This window comes from Excalfactoria chinensis, chromosome 1, assembly GCF_039878825.1.
Source record: "Excalfactoria chinensis isolate bCotChi1 chromosome 1, bCotChi1.hap2, whole genome shotgun sequence".
Lineage (NCBI taxonomy): Eukaryota > Metazoa > Chordata > Aves > Galliformes > Phasianidae > Excalfactoria > Excalfactoria chinensis.
This window is the reverse complement of record NC_092825.1, coordinates 1,568,214-1,590,656: the sequence shown is the minus strand read 5'-3', so window position 1 is coordinate 1,590,656 and position 22,443 is coordinate 1,568,214. Positions and strand designations below refer to the sequence as shown.

The window sequence follows — 22,443 nt, the reverse complement described above, 5'->3', positions numbered from 1 at the left end:
AAGGTGTGCTGAGGCCACTGGTGCCCGATGGAGGGGATGCTCAGAAAGAAGATGAAGATGGAACAAGCAGTAGAAGACCTTTCCCAAAGCACTGTGAGCTTCCAGCAGCAGGCAACCTTTCACGGAGAAGCTGCTGTCTTTTGTGTTGAATAGCGCTCAGTAGATTTCTTCCTTGAATCTGTCCCTATTACTTTTGGAACCAGTTTAAACATCTGGCCTCAGCAGTGTCCTGTGGCAGTTGAGGTGTGTGGCTGAGCTGTGTGAGCCTCTCAAGAAATTATACTCAACCTTTAATTTGCTAATTTCATCTGACTACGAAGGAGCTACCAAGGATTCAAGGCTTGCATCTGTCACAGGTACCAAGTCCATCTGTGTCTCTTTTCCAGTGCATTGTCATCTAATAGTTTACATACAGATGCAAATAGATACACAGAATTCCTTGTTTTGAGGAAGCAATTTAGCCATAGTGTTGCTGAGATAGCTCATATTTTGTGTTGAAGTCCAGCTGAGCAGTTGGCTGATCCTCTCATGGTTTTCAGCTGCTCTGTTCCTTGAGCACTGCTTGTGGTTTCAGCACTTCATTGCTAGAAAGACAGTGATGAATTAGAGCGAGTGGAGGAGGAAGGAGGGAGATTGATGGGTGGCAGGAGAAAGAGAAAATGGCAAGAATTAAATATATGTAGGTGGAGTAAAGGACAGCAGGTGAGGGACGTAGTTCTGTAAGTATTTTAAAGTCAGTAGAGGAAAGCAGTAAGTTGGGTTGGGCCGCCGCCATTTGCAGAAACATTTAGGAACAATAAAGGGTGACTGTGCTTTGTATTACTATGTTTATAACAGATTTGCTTTGATGTTTTTGTAGTAGCAGCGTTCTTATCATCAAAAGATGTAAAACCAATATTGTAAAATAGAATTAAGGTGATAAATAGTCATGGGAAATGGCTTTGTCAACTAACTGAGCTCTGTGCTTGTATCCGATATTACTGATTATTAGTGGTATTTTTTTCCTTAAAATAAGACTGGATGGGATGGATGATTTGGAATGTAGGATTGTGGAATTCGGCTTGTTGGAACTTCTGTGAACAGCACTCTTCTGCTCTGTTGAAGCATTAAAGGAGTGTGTTATTCCTTTGCCTTCACGTACACCTTCTTAGTGTTTGACAGTGTGCTGGTACTTGTGTCCTGTTTCTTTGGAAGTGGCTGCATTTCAGTTGTGTTAGATGAATGCACAAGTGGGCAATCTAATATAAGGCACTATGCTGAAGAGAAAGCAAACCCCACAAACAAAAGGTCACCCGTTTACTCTTTCTATGTCTACATTTTCCCTGCCCTTACACCACTAAGTAAGCTTACCCTGTTGGCTTCTCTCAGGGTGGGCTGTTCTCTTGCAACCTGAGCATTGCTTTTGGTGTGTAGGTCAGAATCTCCTAGTTTTCTCCCCTCTTTCTTCCTCAATGAGCAAATCCCTTCTAAAGGATAACTGACCTCATCTATTTCCAAAACACCGCTGCAGGGCTTGTCTTCTTTTCTGTTTTTTGCAACAGTTTTTGGAACTCTGTTTCAGCTTGTTAATTCTTCCAAGATGGCTTAAAGGCGAACAAAATTGCTCGTAATTTTTTCCATCATCTTAATATCTAGCATGCTAGTCAACACGCAGTACTGTTCATTATGAGTGCTTTATAGCCGTTCATTAATCCTCACATCCTGCATGCGTTTTCTCCTTTTCCTTTTTCTTTTTTTTAAGGGAAAAGAGGCAATGGCAGTCAGGAATAGCTCTCTGATCTATGTGCTTTTCATGCTCTCTATGCTTTATAGCCAAAGGCTCCTTGCTTTGAGACTGTGTGGGTGTTCCTTTAAGTCCAGGGTCATCTCAGCTTGCCTTGTCCTTACCATTTCACACCGTGCTCTACACTGGCCTAGCGTGATTTGGTAGTGAATGATTCCCAGTCCTTGGATTTGTTAATGTAGCTTGGGTGCAAGTTTTCCTTACATTATTTCATTCAGCAGTGATATTCTTAAGGACACTGTAGCTTCAACCCAAATGATCTTGCTACCAAAATACTGAACAAATGTTACAGTTGAAATACTACTGACTTGATAAGACTCATGTCAAGCTTCTAATTAGAAAAATATAAATGCAGTTTAAAAGTGGGCTCAATCTGTTATTCGTTATGTTGCTCTAACACTTGAGATTCAAGGTACTGTTTAGGCGTTGTACTGAGGGATGTGGTTTAGAGAGGAAATGTTGGTGATAGGTGGATGGTTGGACTGAGTGATTTTGGGGGTCTTTTCCAACCTTGGTGATTCTCACGCAAGCCAGATGTAGGCAGAATTTAGCAAACTGCTTGTTTAGATCTGGCTACGTGCATTTAGGCCATTCTTTAAGTCACTCTCCTTTCCTGTACCTTTTGAAAGCAAGTTACTTGTAATAGATCAATTCTCTCCCTTTTAAATGTCAGCATTGTCTTTGTTCATCCAGCAAGGCAGCTGAAACCTTCTAGGCCGCTGCTGTTTATTTGCTGTTTTATTCAAAGGGTTCAGCTTTTCTCCATTTGTCATACTGTGTTTGTGTATGACTTGACTTTTTTTCCCTTCAAATTGTGACCTACCACGTTGTTTTCTTTTAACCTTTCTCAGTTGTTTGCTCTTCGTCTTTTTGTATCTGTCATCTGAATTGAGAATAGACTGGTATCCCAGATGGAAAGCATTTTGTTTCCTGGTCTGAACAACCATTATTCTGTTTTTCCACCCTGAAGAAGAACATGAAAGCTTTCATTTTCATCCCTGCTTCTAGACTTCCACAGTATTGGAGGTCTAGAATTAAAAGATTTTCCTCTTTTATTACCTATTTTACAATACTTTCTGGAAAACTTTAAATGCTGTTGAAAACCCCCTAAAGGGTTGTACTGGAAGCAGATTGGAAAACTTTGGACTAAGTTGAGAAGACTTTTTTTTAAAGACATATCTTTCTCATACTTAAGGTTATAGTGTAAATACTAAATTAAAACCTCCCAAATAGGTTGTTGTGATAGACAAATGTTTAACTCTACCTTCTTTTTCAGGCGATTAAGCTCTACTATAAACTGACTGTGACCTTTAAACAAGCTGCATAATGTCTCTGGTGCCACAGCTATTTTTTTTTTTATGAACTTAGGATTTTTAGTTCCTGTGGAGCAGAGCTCTTTTTTCAGCCTTATTTCATTGATCCTTGTTTTGTTCAGGGTCACTGCATACTGTTGTACTTTATACATAAGTAGATTTTAAACATCAGAGATGACTGTGAGTTTACATAACTTAAATTCTGTTGTTGCATGAGCCAATGTTTTTATTATTATTCCAACAAATACAGTAATTTTGTGTTTATGTCTTACGTTGAGAGAGCTGGACTTCTTTCAGAGATTAAAACCAAATGTATAAAGATGAGAAAAGTGGTGATAAAGATTACCTCCCTTTTCTTTTGGTAACGTTTACTTGGTGGTAGAATTTCTGTTTAAAGAACTCCTCCCTTCTGTATGCAATTCTGCATCTATTAGTCCCTTTATTAGTATGAGTACATCATGTAATGGGAATATTAGAAAGAACAGGCAGCTACTTTGAAAATCTAGTCTAAGCTGATAGATCGAAGAGGAGAAAATCCCATTGTGTTTGATACTGTTCTTTGTTTTATAACATCTTCAATCTTCTTTGTCCAACTGAGGATAAGAAGAAAAAAGAAAGGGCTGTGTATTAATTGTGCCCTCGGCTCAGAATGTGTCCGAGGTGGCAGCAACATGGGGAAGGCAAGGTTCAGGTCCGTCACCAACTTGCTGAGTGACACATTTCTTTTGCTGAATCTCATTCCTGTGTTACCTTCAAAATATACATGTGATACATTTTCATATAATGCTTGTAAGGCTGTATCTGGGTTCAGATACAAGAACGATATTGGCATCGTGATAGAAAGGGGTCTACAAGAGAAGTCCAGTGGACAACACCCAGCTTATAGAAGCACATGGAGTGTGAGAAGAGTCTGTGAAAACTGAATTTGTTCATCCTGCAGAGAAGAAGAGAGGGTTCTGCCATCTGTGACCATCTGGAGAAGCAGAGGCTGCATGTTGCCAGGCTTCTCTGCAGAATGCATGGTGAAGCAACAAGAAGCAACTATCACAAATCTTGGTGGGGGAAACTGACTGAGTGCAAGAAGAAAAGCAGTTAAAGACTAGAAACATGAAACCAGAAAGGCTCCAAATCTCCATCTGTACAGATTTTCAAACCTAGAGATCTTTTAAGACTGGAGATCTTGGTGAACGTGATCTAACATTTGATGTTAGCTCTGTTTTGAGCTCTGATTTTGACTAGGAAACTCTAGAGATCACTTCCAAGCCAAGTTAGTATGCTATTCTGTTAATGATATGGATGCTAATTGGACTTCCAGAAAATTGTTTGGCTTATTCTAACAGAAGATCTTGAAGTCTGTGCTTGCTGCTGTTACACATCAGCATTTACTTAGGGACCACTGAGTGCTCCTGTGCTACCACAGTACGGAGCTACCACTACTCTAGGAGTATGGAGACGATGCAGTCCTGCGGCTGAGATCCCTCCTTGGTAGGTATGGATAGCCTTTGGATTCACTTTAATAGCAGGTGCCATGCTGAATAGCTGAGTTGCCCTTCTAATTCTTTGTTTGAAATAATACAACTAAATTCCTGACGAGCGTTAGAAATAGTTGGATGGCTCCTGTCTGTCTGAGGACTCCGGATAACTTTGTGAGAAATGAGTAGGAAACAAAATTGGACAGTTCAAGTATATAATATTTGTTTTAAGTTTCTTAATTAAGAAGGAGATAGGAAGTTGCTTTTTAAAATCTTAAAAGCTACTTTTATGTATGGAAGTGGTTTTAGCAGTGTATTCCATACATTCAACCCAATATTTGGGTTTCTTTCTGTGGTACCCCTTATTGATTTCTTCTTCATTCAAAGAGTGGAGGATCATCATCCAAACTAAAATAGAAAAAAAAAATCCCTTATAAGGGTATTTTGTTGAGGTTTATGTCTTCTTTAACAGGAGAAATACCTATGAAGTAGGGCAGGAGCAACATCATATTTTATGGAGTAGTTTTTGTGTCATACTCTGGCCAGCTATACTTTGTGCAGCCCATCTCCTACCCACCTATCTCCTCTTCTGTATTATAATCTGAAATGAGGTTATGAATCATAGAATCATGAAGTCACTGAGGTTGGAAAAGACCACAAAGATCGTTTAGTCTGACTGTCACTCCATCACCACTGTAACACTGAACCATGTCCCTCAGTGGCACATCTGCTGTCTTCTCGAATGCCTCCGGGGACAGTGATTCCACCACTTCCCAAAATTCACCCTCACTGCTTTTTCTGAGAGTAAATTTTTCCTAATGTCCAACCTGAACCTAATGGGGCTATTACCTCTCACCTGAATTGGAGCGATATGTCCAAGTTGAATACGAGTTGACGATGCAACTGGAAATAATCTCTTATGATCTTCAAAAGTGAAAGTATTTTATCATATGCTTGTGTCTCTTGCATAATACTAAAGATTGTGTGATATTGGCTGAGTAGGGACATAAAACTCAGGTTTTTATTTAAACTTTGGAAATGATAGATGCCTTAGTCTGGTCCTTGTTATGTAGTTAGTTAAAAACTCTGTATTTCTAGTCTTGCTGTCAGTGATATCCTGACTCTTCTTGGATTCATGTGGCATTGGCCATGCTCTTGGTTAACACACGGCGTTGGATTTCTGAGCCCTGTTGTAACCTTCCTGCTACTCAAGGCGGTTGACAGTCACGTTAACATGGTTGTAACGTGAGCTTTGCTTTTAAATAAAGGCAGCTGTAAGCTGTTCCTATTTGTGTTTGTGTCATCAGGCCTGCTGTTGTTGCTATTGCTCTTACTGTTCACTTGCTACTTCCCCTTCATCTCCATCCACCTCTGAAACTGTTAGAACTCCCAAACATCTGGAGAATGAATCCTTTTTGATTTGGAGCCCATCAGTTACAGTTACTTGCTGAAAATCAGCTGTTAGAACTGGTCTTTTGCAGGACAGAAAGGTGAAGCACAAGCTTACCAATGTTTCCTATATTTTTCTAGGACAGCTGCATTTGCCAATCTGTTTGTCGCGTGCTTTCAAGCATGAGCATTCTTTGTAGCCAACTCTGCATCGTTTTAGTAGCTTATAGGACTGCTTTATGTTAGGTTATCATAGAATCACAGAATGACTTGGGTTGGAAGGGACATCAAGGATCATCAAGCTCCAATCATCAACGCCACATGCAGGGCCACCAACCTCCATATCCTCCATATAAGTTAACAAAATGTTTTAATCTTATATTTTGTATTCTGAAATATAATCCAGGGGCGCTGCTCTACAGTTTGCTTGCTGCCGGAATTTAAAGAAGTTCTACGTAGGTAAAACTATTGAAGAGGGTGTTTGTTTGTTGGTTTTTGTACATGGTGTCTACACTCCTAAACTGATTGGAGATCTTCCATTGGCCTCTATGAACTTGGACTGAGCCTGTTGTTACTTTCCAGACTTGAACTGTTCTGAAGATTAAAGAAAAGTCTTTTTGTCTTGAGCTCTGACTTGATAATTGGTGGTAATGGGAAATGAAATGCCTGAAAAGATCATTTATTTGAGGCTTTACTGAAGTGGGGCTGCATCAAGTTAAAAGGCTCCAGGTGTGCATAACATTGAAACTTGTCAATGCCGTTCAATCACTGGGAAAGTGGCATTTATCAAGGACGTAACTTCAAGCTTGTCTGACTACAAATATGGGTTGTCAGAAAAGACATCTTAAAGTCCAGTAGCAGATCCTGCAAAGAAAAAGGCTGCTTTCTCCAGAAGAAGAAAGTTCAGGGCATGACAATGTGAGGTTTTCAGTTTTTAAGTATAGTGAATGATTGATTGTTCCGTTTGTTTCTTGAAAGGCACATTTGAGAGCTGGATGTTTGGTTTTAATGATTAGCTTTGAGAATACCTTTTTAATAACTGGAAAGGTAAAAATAGAGCTGAAGGATTTGAGTGCAAAGCTTTAGATTTTGTTGCGTGTGTTTCAGATGATACTTTCACTGGATGTCGTAGCTTTTGTTAATGACATTTTCCTCTTTGCTTTCCTTGCTGCGTTTTCATCTCTCGGCTTCTCAGTTTGACAAATGTTGTTCCTGATTTTGTTCTTGCTTTGTTGAAATTGCTGACAGCTCGCAGGGCAGTGATGAATGCCTGCATCCCCCCCCCCCCCATAGTGACTGGGGGGTTAAAGCACCTTTGTGATTGGGGAAATTTGGGATACATTCCCACCTGCCAAAGGAAGGAGATAAAATTAGCACTTACATTTACTTCTACTCGAAGTTTCTAAGCTGTGTCTGCCCTGCTCGTTGACCCTTCTCTATTTGTATGTACTCTGACATGTTAGCTCTCCGGGGAGACGTGAATTTGGTTTTTTGCTTCATCTGCAGCATGGTTTTATGATCGTATTTGAATAACTGTTCAAAAATACACTCTGTGAAGAAGAGGATGGGTAGTCCATTGCGTGAAATGATAGGAGCCATGTAAGTGCTGTTTGACTTGCAGTATAGCTGGGATTAGGAGGAATCCTGTTCAGTCTGATTGACTGACAGAAGTTGTTTCTCAGCATTGACAAAATGTAGGCTTTCAAGAGGTCTTTAACGAAATCATGATGAAGTTCTCCCCTGTGAACTGCCAATATGTCATTGTTTGCTTATTCTGTGGCTTATATTAAGTGATGTTGCATAATCTAGATGCAGTTGCATGTGGCAGAGCAGCAAGTGGACATTCTCCTTCCATGCAAAAAAGATAAGGTCATGCTTAGGAACTCAGCAACATTTTTCAGGAGGAAGGAAGGAAGGAATGGATGCAGTTTTCTCTTATAAAATGCTTTTAATTTAAAAAAGTTGGAGTGCCCCAAAGCTGTTTCAGGGTCGTTCTTGTCTGGGAGGCAAGCACAGTAATCCACTGTTGGTGTATGTTCTTTCAGTATAGTTAATATTTACTGGTATTAAGGGACCAGACCTTAGCTTGGATGTCTACTTATTATATCTCCTTGCTTTTCATTTTTAATGTTTATCGGACAGGTTTGCTACCAACTTAAATCCTGAAACACAAGCAAATGTCTTGTATGTTAAATTATTAGATATTTGATTTTTCTGTTTCAATTTTCAATACCTGCTTTTCTATGTGGAAGGTGATGCACAGTAAAATAAGTTATGCTTGCTGCTATTTCTAATTCATTTCAACATTAACTTTGAAGTTAGGGGTGCTGCTGTCGAATGCTTTATCTTTCAAAGCAATTGTAGAAGATTTGTGATATATTTAGAAATAGTAAACTGAGAGAGATCCAAACTGATAGTGTTGCTGTAATACCTTGATTTGTCCTTCCTGGTACATTTTGTTCATGTTGTTTTTTTATAGGGTACAAAGAAGATTAAGTTTCTCATTCTGGTGCCCACTGGATGCCAGTTTGTCTCTGTTGAAGTACATGAGCAGGGCAGCTTTGCTTGTGGCTTGAGCACGTGATTGCATGTCTATGTTCTCATCCTTGGAAGTATTCAAGGCCAGTTTGGATTGTGCTTTGAGCAATGTGATATAGTGGGAGGAGTCCCTTTCTACCCAAACCAAGCCATCCCATACCAATTCTATACTCCTTGCTACTGTTACATATGATGCTATGATCCCAGTCTGGTGCTTGTGCAGAATTACTTTCCTTAATTTGAAACCTGATAACCAAATGTAAAACAAACAAACAAAAAACACAAAACAAAACTCACCATAAATAAACAAGAAACGACAAAACTCTTTTAAGTTGAAAAGCACATTTGAATGAGCAATATCTTTCATTAGTTGGTTGGCTGTGTTTATTTAAACTGTATAGTTAAGTGATAGAATTGTCCTGGTATTTAGATATTCCTCTGACTTAAGGGAAAGGTTCTGAGAAGTACATGAGATGACTTTGGAAAGTTGTCATGTGTGTTTTCATTCCAGGTGTCAGCAGTGGACTCCTTGGAGGGTCCCCTTCTTCAGGTGGAGGGACTGAGTGATCTGAGGCTGGAGCTCCACAGTAAGAAGATGAACATGCACTTGGTCCTGATAGATGAGCTACACCGTCATCTTTACATCAAATCAACTAACAAAGTGGGACAACGCAACAAGGAGAAGGGGAGAATAAGGTTGGTTTGGTGTGATGCTAAAGGCAGCAGGTCTGGGAGGGAAGAGAACAACCTTCTCCCTATCATCAGCAGAAACTTTCTTGGGAGAGTAACATTGATTGGAATTTTCATTCTTTGAGTAGATTTGTAAGCAACTTTCATGTGCTCATGGCTGTGAAGATCCTGAAACCCCTATGTATGTTGGTGCTCTTTGGAGCCTTTGAGCAGTCTGTTCTTCTTTTGCTTAGCAATTCTGTTGTTTCTTGTTGCTTCCCACAGAATTATGATGAGGTCAGTTCCTTATGGCATTCTATTCCTTCCCTGATATATATATATATATATATATATATATATACACACACACATATACACACACACACACACACATATATATACACATATATACATATATATATACACATATATACACACACACACACACACATATATATATATATATTCTTCCCACAAACTCCGTGATCGTGAGGCTCCCAGGTCAGGCAGAGGGAATATCACAGAGGAGAAGTGCTCATCTTTTTATCACATTGCCAGGGTTTAAAAAACTCCCAACTGATCATAAGGTTACTAGCCAGAAGCCACAACATTGAACTGCCTGAGCAATGCATCTTTGCTCTTTAGTGTTTCAAAGGTGTTTTAAGGATGTCAAAACTCTGTACTTGGGTGGTGCTTTTGGTCAGTGGGAATTCAGCTCAACAGGTACTTTTTGCTAATGTTGTGAATTCTAAATTTGATGGCAGTAGCTTTGTTGGGAGGGAAGAAAGGAAGATACTGGCTGGAAAAAAGAACATGGTGTGATTGTCACTTCTGTAGAGCAGGAGAGATAATAAACAATGATGGGGAGCAACAGAGAAGTCAGGATATGATTAAGATGCAGAGAAAAGATAAATTAGCATCTTATTATGAGAAAGGAGGAATAAAACATGCTTACCAAAAAGAAGAGGAGAGATAGTAAGTTTCATTAAATGAATTTGTGGAACTAAGAATTGTTTGAAGTTGAAGTTTCTAGGAAAGGGAGTTGTTAGCGAGGCCTTTCTTTCTTCCTTACTCATCTTGTTAATTAAAAACAGACAAAAAGCTTTGGTGTACCCAGACTATGCAACTACTAATTAACTGCAATTCTGTATGACTGCTGCAGAGACCCTTATCTTTTTCTTGCTTTGTCTTTTTCCATATTCCTTGTTATACATCATTGATACGATATTAATACGAACACTTGGATCAAGGACAATCTTGTAGCTTCATTTTGGTGTGCTGCCCTGAACTGCTGTCAACTAGGATGTGTTAGATCTAACAGTGCTAATCTGGAATGCGTAGCCAATCCCTTTGAATGTGGCACTGTAGGTATGTAGAGTGAAGGTGCATCTTAGGCAGGGATAGTAAGGTAAGCCCTTGTTTCTGCAGGTTTCTGTATACTGGACCTTTAAGGGAACACACAAAACTCATTAGAGGAGCCTTCTCTGCTTCTTTATCTTAGAAATGATTTCTTGTGCTTGTGCCCCTGCCATATCCAACTTTATGGCTTTTATTAGGCAGCTGAAGCAATACGACGTATTCTTGGCAAGTTACACTATATATATTATGGAAATGACCAAGTCTTTCTCCTTTCAGAGTAAGAAGGTTCCTTTGGAGAGGGGTTCATGTAGATGTGCACAGAACAGGAATTTGGAGGGGAGGAGAAAGTGAATATTGCTGGAGGGTGCTAGAAAAGCTTGAAGGAGTGAGTAGGTTACAAAGGCCATGGAAACGGCAGCATCTCTATTCCGTACATGGTCTTCTAAAAAGATCCTGACAGTTCTATCTCATTTTTTTATCAGGAGTTAATTGTGCTGGAGGTGAATGTTGTGGCCACCAGTCAGAGAAATCTAGAGCTGTAGTAAATTCAGAGTGGTCTTGGATTACCAGATTATTGTCCTTAATGCAACAGTATTCCCTCATCGTTGCTTTTTGACCTTGTGTCTTCTTTTGCGTATTTATGCATTGTCACTTGCACCTGTTTATGGACTTGTGCTTTAATTTAGGTTTTGTAAACCTCTTTATCAGAGCTGTTACATGTATCTCTTTTGCTCACGCCTTTAAGAAATAAATTGGTTATTTTTCATGAACGAAGATTCTGCATGACAGTAAACTGTTTGCTTTCATTCTTTCCCCCCATACAGTACGCTTGTGAAAGATGCTTCTTCCGTACCTCTTATGGATGTTACTAACTTGTCTACACCTCGAAAGTTCCTCGATACTTCCCAGTTTAGTACTCCTGGAAGCTCCAGCAGTGAGTATTTGAGTCACTTGTGTTTCCTACCTGGCTTATTTTGTAGCACTTCAGCTGCTTTTTCAAGAGTTTATTATGCCCTCTCCTTGGATGTCTGCTAAGAGGGGGGCCTGAGACAAAAAGATACAAAGAAAATATCTGCATGTTTTTTTGTTCTTTTTTTTGGTAAGTGATCATTACTCATTATTGAAATTGCACTTTGTTTTCTTTGTGTGTTCTTGATCATATCTGTGATATCTAGGACAGAAGAGATCTATAGTCATTCATTTTTTGTATAGGTCTCCTCTATATTTTATGTAGGCAAGCAAGTTTATATTGATGTCACAGAAGTATTTTGCTGTGTTGGAGCCAAAAGGTCTAAGCTTTTCCTTGTGGGAACTTTGTGACTTTGAGTAAAGGACTCCCTAAACACAGGATTAATCTGGTTGTCTTTATATACCCATTACAACAGATACTAAGGAAAACACTCAGAGTTATTTATTTATTATTATTTTGTATGAAGCTTTGAAAGTACTGCACAGATGGGGGATTAATCCTTGTATTGTTTCGGTGGATTAATGTGTGGTTGTCCTTGTTCAACAAATGAATAAAATGAAGACTACGAAAGTGACCTACATCTCTTTTCCACTTGCCTCCTTGTCAGTCATCCTCAAATGGAGATGATTTTTTTTTTAGTCTTCTCACCCTTAACCATTTTGTCCTTATTTTTGTCAGCTTGAGTCTGTTGTTTCTTACCATACTTGCTTCCTAGTTTCTTGTGTGATCGTTCTTCTCTTTTGCTGGTTTTTATTACATAGCTGTGTTCCTGTTGAGGTGGCTTGTCTCAATCTGAGGCTGTAGTTCTTCGTAGCAGAGGTTTGCAAGGAATCCCTTGTGATATGCCAATATGGGTTTACAGAGCTGGAAAGAGCAACTTTATCATGGAACCCTAGGATAGCAAGCATGTAAAAAATCTGAGCTTCATCATCAGAACTCTTGTACTTATCCCATGTAATCAGTGAAGCTCAGTTCTTTCCAAAATCACATGATACTATGGGGAGGTAAGAGAATAAACCACACAGAACCGAATGCTGTTCCCACCTCTGTAGATGTGTTAACCTACTTTTCATAGAATCATAAAATGGCCTGGGTTGAAAAGGACCACAATGATCATCCAGTTTGAACCCCATTGCTATGTGTAGGGTCGCCAACCACCAGACCAGGCTGCCCAGAGCCACATCCAGCCTGGCCTTGAATGTGTCCAGGGATGGGGCATCCACAGCCTCCTTGGGCAACTTATTCCAGTGCGTCACCACGCTCTGAGTGGAAGAACTTCCTCCTAATATCTAACCTGAACCTCCCCTGTTTCAGTTTAAAACCATTCCCCCTTTTCCTCTCACTATTCACCCTTGTAAACAGCCATTCCCCCTCCTTTTTATACACTCCCTTCAGGTACTGGAAGGCCACAATGAGGTCTCTCTGGAGCCTTCTCTTTTCCAAGCTAAACAAGCCCAGTTCTCTCAACCTTTTCTCATAGGAGAGGTGCTTCAGCCCTCTGACCTTCTTAGTGGCCCTCCTTTGCACCCATTCCAACAGCTCCACATCCTTGTTCTGGGGACCCCGGGCCTACTAGTTTTGCAGTAAGTGAATTGTGTAATATCTGACACTGCTGATAGTTTTTCACCTAAATCATGAATCCTCCTAGCAAAATAATGATAATAATGTAAAAAAGTCTGAAGTTGCAGAACTGATAGAAATCTCCCATTGTGCTTTATTGATGGGGAATAGACAGCAGGAGACCTGCCTGTTGTAAAATGGAATCCCTATATTTCATCATCTGTAGTGTCGTCTTTGTTTTTCCCTTTTTTTATTGCTAGTGTAACAACAATCTTAAATATGCTTTGAAATTAGTTTTTTGACACTTTCATCTTTTGAAGACTTTCACAGCCCAGCCAATTCTCATCTCACCTGCTGGGAATGAGAAAAGGGTTCATTAATATCTAGGACTGGCAAGGAAAAATAAGAACAAAAGAGTTAATAATGATGAGAAAGGATTGTTTTTTGATTTATGTATTTTAGATGTCTCAGAGTTCTTTGCCTGACGCAGTGTTGGTGACGTCTCTTGTCCTTAGATTCTCTGATAAAGTTATTTCATGCAGTGTTTAAGTGAACGAACAAGGGTACAAGCAACAGGTAAAAACAAAAAGAGGTCTCTAAGAAATAGGTTGGTTGTGGGCATAAAACAGCATTGCTGCTTTGTCTCCATACACCTGAAAACAAAGACTCTGCCTTCATTCTCAACTGTTGTAAATAGTTATACATCAGTTGAGGATCTGCCATCAAACGTCTCATTTGTTCCGATCTTTTGCTGTTCATGGTCACTGCACCAGAAAATCTTTCTCCTGGTCCCTTGTTTCACTCTGTTATGTAGCGTTGTGCTGGGCAAGTGTCCTTCAGGCTGGGAAAGATACAATAAAAAACATGTGGTCAACATGAAGTATGCATATGGTTTTGCTTGAAGTGCATGATGTACTTATGTACTTTTCTTTTTCCCCAGATAATTTTATTTAAATGTAGCCTTTTCCAGGGCTGCAAAACTATTAGAGATTTAAAACTGATGTGTATGCATAACGAAAGCTGTTTCTGCTTTTAGTCATTTAGGCTCTTTAGCTTTTTATTGATGAAACAAAGTGGCCATGCATATTAATGTGCACCACTATGAAGCACTGACTCGTTCAACCTATCTCAGCAAAGAAGATGCCAAGATTTTGAGTCCTTTCTACATTTGCTTCCCAAAGGAGATGTTACTTTGTGCCGTAGAATCTTTATAAGGAACTTAAAGCAGTTCCTCCTGCGCTTAAAATAAACAGAATCTTTGGTAACATTCACCTGAGGATTGCAGATATGGCAGCTCACCGCTAACACTTTCCCTTCATGCCAGTTCAGAGAAATCAATTCACATCTAAATTTTGTTTCTCTGCATGAACTTTCTCTATTCTGAAGTGTATTTATGGCAGTTTCTTCTTTGCCAGACTCTTCCTGGAACTATAAAATGTTCTCAGTACACAGAAAACCTAAGAGCTCTCTTTCCTGAAGAACTCATGGAATTGCATCTTAGAAAGCCAACAGAAGGCAACCTGAAGTGGTAACAGTGTGTTCTTATGGATGGGATTTGTGAATTTTATGCAGATGATTTTCTTCCGTGATCGATATTCCTCAGCTGCAAGAGAGAAACTTAGCTTCTAGTTCCAAGCAATGTGGTGGCTTCAAAGATTAAACGTGTAGTTACAGCTCAAGAATGCAAGTTCCTGTGTGCAGGTGGAAGCATGGGAGGGACCTGTGAATCCAGCCCTTGAAATGCCCTGAGGAATCCTGGAGCTTTAAGGTCCAGTTTTAAAGATGCTCTAAAAATACCATTCTGGCATTCTCTGTTTCTCGTCACAGTTGCTTCCACCTTAATTGTGCTCAATTAATAAATAAAAGATGTTAAGTTAAAAGTTAAATTCTCTTGCTAAACCTGACTTGTCCTGTGAGCTGTTTTGCATTTGCACAAGTCCAACCGAGGACTTAATCAGTAGGTGGTGGGAATCCAGCAGTGAATCTGTATTTATTTTTTCCTGCTGTCATTGTAGTGCTGTGTGAAAAGCACAGTTTGTCTTGATTGTCTGAGGGTAAATTTTTATGCCTACGTTATTTAAGAGGAAGCCTTTTCCTGCAGTTTGAGAATGTTTTGCCACTGCACAACAAACATGAAAACCGGTGAAGTAACTTTTAATGTGCTGTTTTGCAGGGCTGTGCTTTCTCCCTTATCCTCACCAGTGGTTCACATTCTGGCTTGATGCTGAGCACTGACACACACATATATTGCATGTACGTTTGGAGGAGGAAAGGGAAAATGGAGAGTTTTAGATCCATGTAGTGAGATCCAAAAGGAATCCTTTGTCTCCTTTCTTGAAGATGCATGATTAGATGCAAGATTAGATGTTTCTATAAGCAGTCACAAAGTTATTTGACTGCTATGCATTGGGTGGATTTTCAGAGTGGCTCACAAAGTTGCTTGTTTCCTTAAAGTTAAATGCAGTTACAATAGGTTTGAGGAAGTAGCCTTATCCTTATTCCAGCATCTCTGCTTTTGGAAGGCTACTGTCCTAAAAACTGTGTATAGACCTGCATCAATCACAGTTATAAAAAGAGATTTGCCTTCAGGCTTTGAGGTTATTAATCTCCGAAGGCTGTTTTCTTTTGGGCTTGGTACTAAAGCAGATCAGGAAATAACCAAAATCTGTAAGGAACCGTTTCTGAAGTAACTACTTATTTATTGCCTGTTGTTTCCACTTACAGATAAAAACAAAAAGATTCGGCACCACAATTATCAGGTTAAATTTCTTCAGGTATGACATACTTTTGCATTATTTTCTCTAAATGTATCGAAGACACAGAATTTATCATCTGGAAGGACACGAATCATGGAAAATAGTATGTTAAATTTTACTGGTTGCCCATTAGCGCACACAGCTGAAATGAAATCATCTGTAATAAGTAGCAACAAATGTTGAAGATTTGTTGGAATGAAAAACAAGACCCAAGGATCTTCTCTTAGGCCTGTTACACTGAAATGAGTTATCAATACAAGATTTCTGGGGATCAGTGCTATTGAAACATCTCTTGCAGCAGATTTCTGGTGAAATGGCAGAACAGCACAAATTAGAGTATCATCAGTTGGAGCAGATGTTTTTATTGGGTATCGTCAAACCAGGAAAACTTCTCTCCCTTTTTGTCTGTGGAAGTGATAAATCAATGGATGCACATGATTAAACTTTCTGGTGATTTGAGCTGGATATGGATTTTGGCTTAGACGTGGAGTTGAGTGTTTGTTTTTTTCCAATACCCAACTCTCAGGTTGTAAAGCATCTGAAAATATCTCCGTATTTCATTAGAGAAGTTGTGGCAAAGATGTTGCTTTTTGAGGTTGTTGTTCTCTTTAAGTTGGTTTATATGGGCCTACATACAGGAGTCGATCATTAGGCTGTTATAACAAAATAATAAGATAAAGCTCTGTTTAAAATAAAACTAGAAATTGAAGTTTGAAGGCATGCTTATGGTAGAGATGAGAAAGACAACTCAATCTGGAGATAGAAATATTGTGGTTTTTTTTCACATTATATTTTATTCATTACACTGAGAGTGTGGGGAAGGCTGGCAATGAGCACAGTCACCCAGGGTCTGGATCCAGTCCTATTTAGCATCTTCATTAGGACTTGTTTGCACCATCAGTAAATACACAGATGACCCAAGGTGCCTCCAGCCGCAGCCAGGCTGGAACTCAGTGAAATTTAGTTCTTGTTGTTACTGAAAACATTCTATGGAGTTCTTCTTTGGTGTTTTTTACCTGTATTAAAAAGAATTTCTATTCAGGAGTGGTGAGGCTTTGGAACAGGCAGCCCAGGGAGGTGGTGGAGTTACCATCTATGGACGTGTTCAAGAAAAGGATGGTTGTAGTACTTAGAGACATGGCTTAGTGTGCAATAGTGGTGGCAGGTGGATGATTGGACTGGAAGATCTTAGTGCTCTTTTCCAATCTTAATGATATTCTGATTCAAAGTTGTGTTTAATTAATTTTTTTCCCCTTCTTTTTAGTGTAAAAAAAAGTTGGTAACCAAATATAAACAGCAGCCCCACAATACAGAGTGATTAATTAAGACAATCACTGAAGGAATAATGTAATCTTTCATGGGTTCTCTGCATAAAGCAGGTGCTTATGGCCTGAATTGCAGTGTTAGCTCTGTAAAAGGAGAGCATGCATAATGCAGCTGCAATTCAGGTAGAAACCGGTGCATGTTGAAAGCAAGGAAGCCTTATGCTTTTGTCCACATCTCAGAAAATGGCAGTTATTTATTCTTCAACGGTGATTATGAATATAGATGAAGCTTGGAGAGGCGATCTGTATGGACATCATCTTTCACCCATGGAGCTCCTCAGCCCGCAGGAAATAGTATGTGGGCTTGCAGTTTTAAAGGTGAACTTTGTAAGCGTCAGTCTGCTTTAATACCTTTTTTGAAGAGGCGAGGGACTGATTTGTGGCCCAGAGCTTTGTGGTCAAATAACCCCTTGATGACATAAAATTGTAGAAGGGGATGTTTGAAGTAGGGAAGACACAAGAAAATGACATCTTCAGTATCCCAGGGTTGAGATCTTCTTAGATCTTGTAGATAAATGGGCCCCCAAGGCTACCCAGGATACCTCTTTAATAGGCAGAATGTGCAGGAAACAGAATTCCTACTGTTTTATCAAAAGGTATGATCTAACACAAAGTATATACTGATGTGTTGCTACTACATATTGAAGTGTGCTGTTATTTGTAAGAGATGTAAATCATTGTCCCAACTACATAAGGGTGTTTCAAGATTGGTTTGCTCTTTTTGAAAATGGAAGAGTGTTCATCTTCGTGCGATAGCAGAATTCCCAGCAAGATTGCTGCCTTCATTCCTCTTAAATGCCATCTTCATGTTTCGATGTAGCAGTGCTTCCTTCCTCTCTTGTTTTCATTGTGTGATATTAAGAATAATTTACAACCCCCTTTACAAAGGTGCTGTGGTGTAATGATGGGGACCTGTCTGAAAGGTTGTTTAGGCTCTGAATGTTGCGCGTTGAACTCGGAGCAACAAGATTTTCATTTTTACTTTCAGACAATAAGTCAGAACCTTCTCTAGCATTTCCAGTGTTGTCTTTTCCATGGCTATTGTTCCAAAGAGCTTGTTTTCTGTGTTTGTTCCTGGTATGCTGTGGTTTTTAAAAGGAAGAACAAGCATCATTAACAAAGCGGGTGGACCGTATAAACAGTGCACAAAGTGCTTTGCAGCCACGTGGGTTGAAAGGTGTTTGAGAGATGAGAGCTTTGTGTAGCAATGTGTGCCTCAGGTTTTTCCCAAAGGTTTTTGAGAGGGCTCCTCCAGGAGGACAACACAGCCAAAAGCCCAGCTGAAGTGTCTCTGTACCAATGCACACAGCACATGAAATAAACAAGAGGAACTGGAAACGGTGCAGTTGGAAAACTACAATCTTATTGCTGTCACAGAAACACGGTGGGATGACTCATGTAACTGGAATACCATGATTGAGGGCTCTCAGCTTTATAGAAGGGATAGGTGAGGTAAGAGGGGTTGGGGGAGTTGCCCTCTATATTAAGAAATGGATAATTTCGCTGTGCCTGAGCGACTAATGTAAAGGTTGAGAGCCTCTGGGTTAAAACCGGAGACCAGACTAATAAGGGGTATCAGGTGCTTGGAGTGTACTACAGGCCAACTGATAAAGGGGAACCTGCGAAGTCGGCCTCCTTGCTTCAACTGCAAGAAGCATCCTGCATTTAGGGTCTCATCCTGGTGGGGGATTTCAACCACCTGGATATCTGCTGGGAATACCAGGGGGCAGCCTGGGCTACAGCAACTGTGCCCTCCATGGTGTTGTTCATGATCTTGAGGAGCACGGTCCTGGTGAAGAGTGGAGTCAGAACATTGAACTTCAGGAGAATCAGCTTCAGGCTGTTGAAGAAGAAATTGTTGGGTTAGGTTCCCCTGAGAAACTGTCCTTAAGGATAAAGGAACAGAAAAACGCTGGCAGTACTTTAAGGGTGCTTTTCTGAGAGCAAGAGAGTTCTCTGTCCCTCTGAGTAAGAAGTCAGACAGACAAGGCAGGAAACCAGCATGGTTAAGCAAGGGCTTTCTGGTCAGACTGGAAGGGGCTGGGGGGGGAGTAGAAAGGAAAATCAGGGGCAGTGGAAGTGGGGATGGATGTCCTTAGAAGGATATAGTTATGCTGTCCAGATGTGCAAATATGGAGTCAGGAAAGCCAGTGCACTGTTGGATTTGAACTTAGCAAGGGAGGTGGAAAAAACAAGAAGAGATTCTTTAGATACATTGGGCAGACAAGACAGTCAAAGGAGAGTGAACCCCTATGGTAAGTGCAAATGGAGAGCTGAGGTCCCTAGACACAGAGAAGGCTGATGTACTTAATGAGTTGTTTGCCTCATTGTTCACAACCAGTCAGCCTTCTCATGCCTCCTGTGTCCTAGAACTTCTAAGCAGGGAAGGAAGAAAATCCCTCACAGTTTAAGAGTGGAGCAAGTCCCAGATCATCTCATGAAGCTGAATGCTTTCAAGTCTAAGGGGCCAGATGATACGCATCCCAGGGTTCTGAAAGAAATGGCCACTGTCCCCCTCTACTCTGCCCTTTTAAGGCCCCACCTGGTGTACTGCATCCAGGTCTGGCCCACCCAGTACAGGAGGGATGTAGAGATGCTGGTGCAGGTCCAGAGAAGGGCTCCAAAGATGGTCAGAGGCCTGGAGCACCTCTTCTATGAAGAAAGGCTGAGGGAGCTGGACTTCTTCAGCTTGGAGAAGGCTCTGGGGAAACTTCTTTGTGGCCTCCCAATAACATGGCCTAACAGTGATAGAACAAGGGGGAATGGCTTTAAACTATAAGAGGGTAGATTTAGGCTAGATGTTAGGAGGTTACAGTGGTGAGGCACTGTAACAGGCTGCCCAGGGAGGTTGTGGATGCTCCATCCCTGAAGATATGCAAGGCCAGGCTAGATGGGGTCCTGAGCAGCCTAATTTAGTGGTTGTCAACCCAGCCCCCATGGCCAGGGGGGTTGAAATTAGCTGATCTTCAAGGTCTACTCCAACTTAAACCATTCTGTGTTTCTATGATACCTTATAATTAGTATTATAGTTTATGTGCATTCAGAGTGTCTCCTGTATTATCACTGCGTTTTTATGTATAAGCTTATTCTGAGTGCTTATGGGTTTGTTGAATCTACCCCCTTAAATTGCAAAATTACATGTTCAATTAAACTTCAATTGCAAGAAGCATACACATAAGGAGAAGAAGGCCCTGTGTGATCTCCCGGATGTTCTCCCTCCAATACTGATTATTCACAACCTGATGTTGTTCTCCATCACAGTGTATGATCTTATAGCGTCCCTTCTTACCTTGCACTTACTGGTCTGCATTGATGGTGCCCAAGCTGAAATACAAGAGCAAACAGCAAGTCTGATTTGAGCTCAGGGTGCTGTTGTTGGGATTGCATGACAGAAGGGAACACTCTGCTGTGGTGGTTGGTGGCAGCTGGCACTGAAATAAGCATTATCCATTTATCGTGGTGCTGTTTATAAAGCAGCACCATACAGGCTCTTTGGGACGTTCTGCCATGTCATTTCAATCATACCGGTGGATCTTTTGGTGTTTATTCAGCTTCTTGGATGAGCTGTTGATACCATAGAAGTCATCTGTCACCCAACAGTTCAACACCAAGAAGATGAAACAGCCTTTCTGGCTTAATTTCTATACGAGGAGCCAGTATGGTGGATGGCACTGCTCTGGTGGCGTTTGTCCATGCACTATCCCTGTTAACAAGGGGCTAGTTCAGTTTGCCTTTCAGATGCTTATTTGCCATGGATCGTCTCAATATGTTTATTAAGTGCTTCACTCAGTCTTCAGTAGAGACATCCTTTTGTTGTTCCTGGGCATTATCTGTAAATTAAGAAATGTTGATTAATGAACATACTTAAAACAAGCACAGAACCTCTTGCTTTTCTCCTTTTGTCGCTTAGCAACAGAATTTCTCCCAGTGCTGTCCCTGTCACTTCAGGAGGACCATATCCACAATATCCTCTCTAATTCTTTTAGTTTTTCCTTTCAGGATGCCTTGCTAAAAGATTTGGGTAACTTCATCAGCCCCTTGACAGACGTAATAAAGCAGAATGGGATAACATCAAACAATAATTCACTTCGACAGTGTAAACTTTACTGAATTTATCAGGAGTCTGTTAAGCTTGATAGTGTTTATAATGAAAATTCCCCTCTTGTGAAAAATACCGTGAAGAGAAATAGCTGGGTTAGAAATGTAGTTTTTAGCTCCTTGAAACTCATTCAGGGGATTCATAGTGATAGAACACCTCCTCGTTTATGCATATGTTAATTGCACCGGGCTTCCTCTGCTTCATAACTAATACATAACACCATAAGCTTTATTTCTAAATCAGTCAAATGTGCAATGGTGTGTTTACATATGGATACATAATGTTTCCTCCAAGGAAACTAAAACTTCCATTGCCCTCTCCCACCCCACCAAAAACTGAATGCTGATGTTTCCTTGTTTATTCCCTGATAGTTCTCTGATGGCACCATGCAGAAAAAGCGTTTAAACTTCTTTGCCAAGTGTTGTTTTCAATAGTTTGAATCTTGGATTATGCCTTTTTAAATATATTCCAGTGCGAGAAACAAGCCTCCTGGAAATTAAAGAAGATATGGAACTGGATCCAGAAGAGAACAGCACTGTCTTCATGGGGATACTCATCAAAGGGCTGGCCAAGCTGAAAAAAATCCCTGAAACAGTGAAAGCCATCCAGGATCGCCTAGAACAAGAACTCAAGCAGATTGTTAAGCGGTCCACGACTCAGGTGGCAGACAGTGATTACCAGAGGGGGGAAAATATTTCCCAGGAAAATCAGCCTAGGTAAGGATATTTTAAGCATGGAAACGTGATTGCTGCAAGGAGACATCCGGAGAAGGAATGCCAATGTTGTATGTTGTTTGTTGTTTTTTTTTCTTCTTGCAGTAGCAGAGATCTTAAATAGTAATTTTTTGGAGAAATGCCTTTGTCTGTCTGAAGGGCTGATGTACCATGAGCACCTAAAAGGCTTGGGAATTTAGGAAATGTATTCAGAAAGGGGGAAGTATTGTTGCTTTTTCACTAAGGCTGTGGGAGAGGGAGATGCTTCCTTCTGTGCTTGGTCATAGAAGAGTCTTCTGGCTAAACTTCCAGTACTTGCATGGAGCTTATAAGCAGGAAAGGGATAAGGTTTTACATGGCATAATACTGATAGGACAAGGAGGAATGGCTTCAAGCTAAAAAAGTGAAAATTTAGATTAGATGTTGGGAAGGAATTCCTTGCTCAGAGGGTGGTGAGGCACTAGAACAGGCTGCTTTGAGAAGCTGTGGATACCGAA

At 40.3% G+C, this 22,443-nt stretch overlaps 1 protein-coding gene across 1 annotated transcript in view; it reads left to right on the top strand.

Annotated features, from left to right (window-relative positions):
* EXOC4 (exocyst complex component 4) overlaps nt 1-22,443 on the top strand; it is a 390,126-nt gene that overhangs the window by 30,029 nt on the left and 337,654 nt on the right. Inside the window, exons 4-6 of the mRNA XM_072356793.1 lie at nt 9,007-9,191; nt 11,348-11,457; nt 21,706-21,949. Of these exons, the coding sequence (XP_072212894.1) occupies nt 9,007-9,191; nt 11,348-11,457; nt 21,706-21,949 (539 nt within the window). The remainder of the gene's footprint in view (nt 1-9,006; nt 9,192-11,347; nt 11,458-21,705; nt 21,950-22,443) is intronic.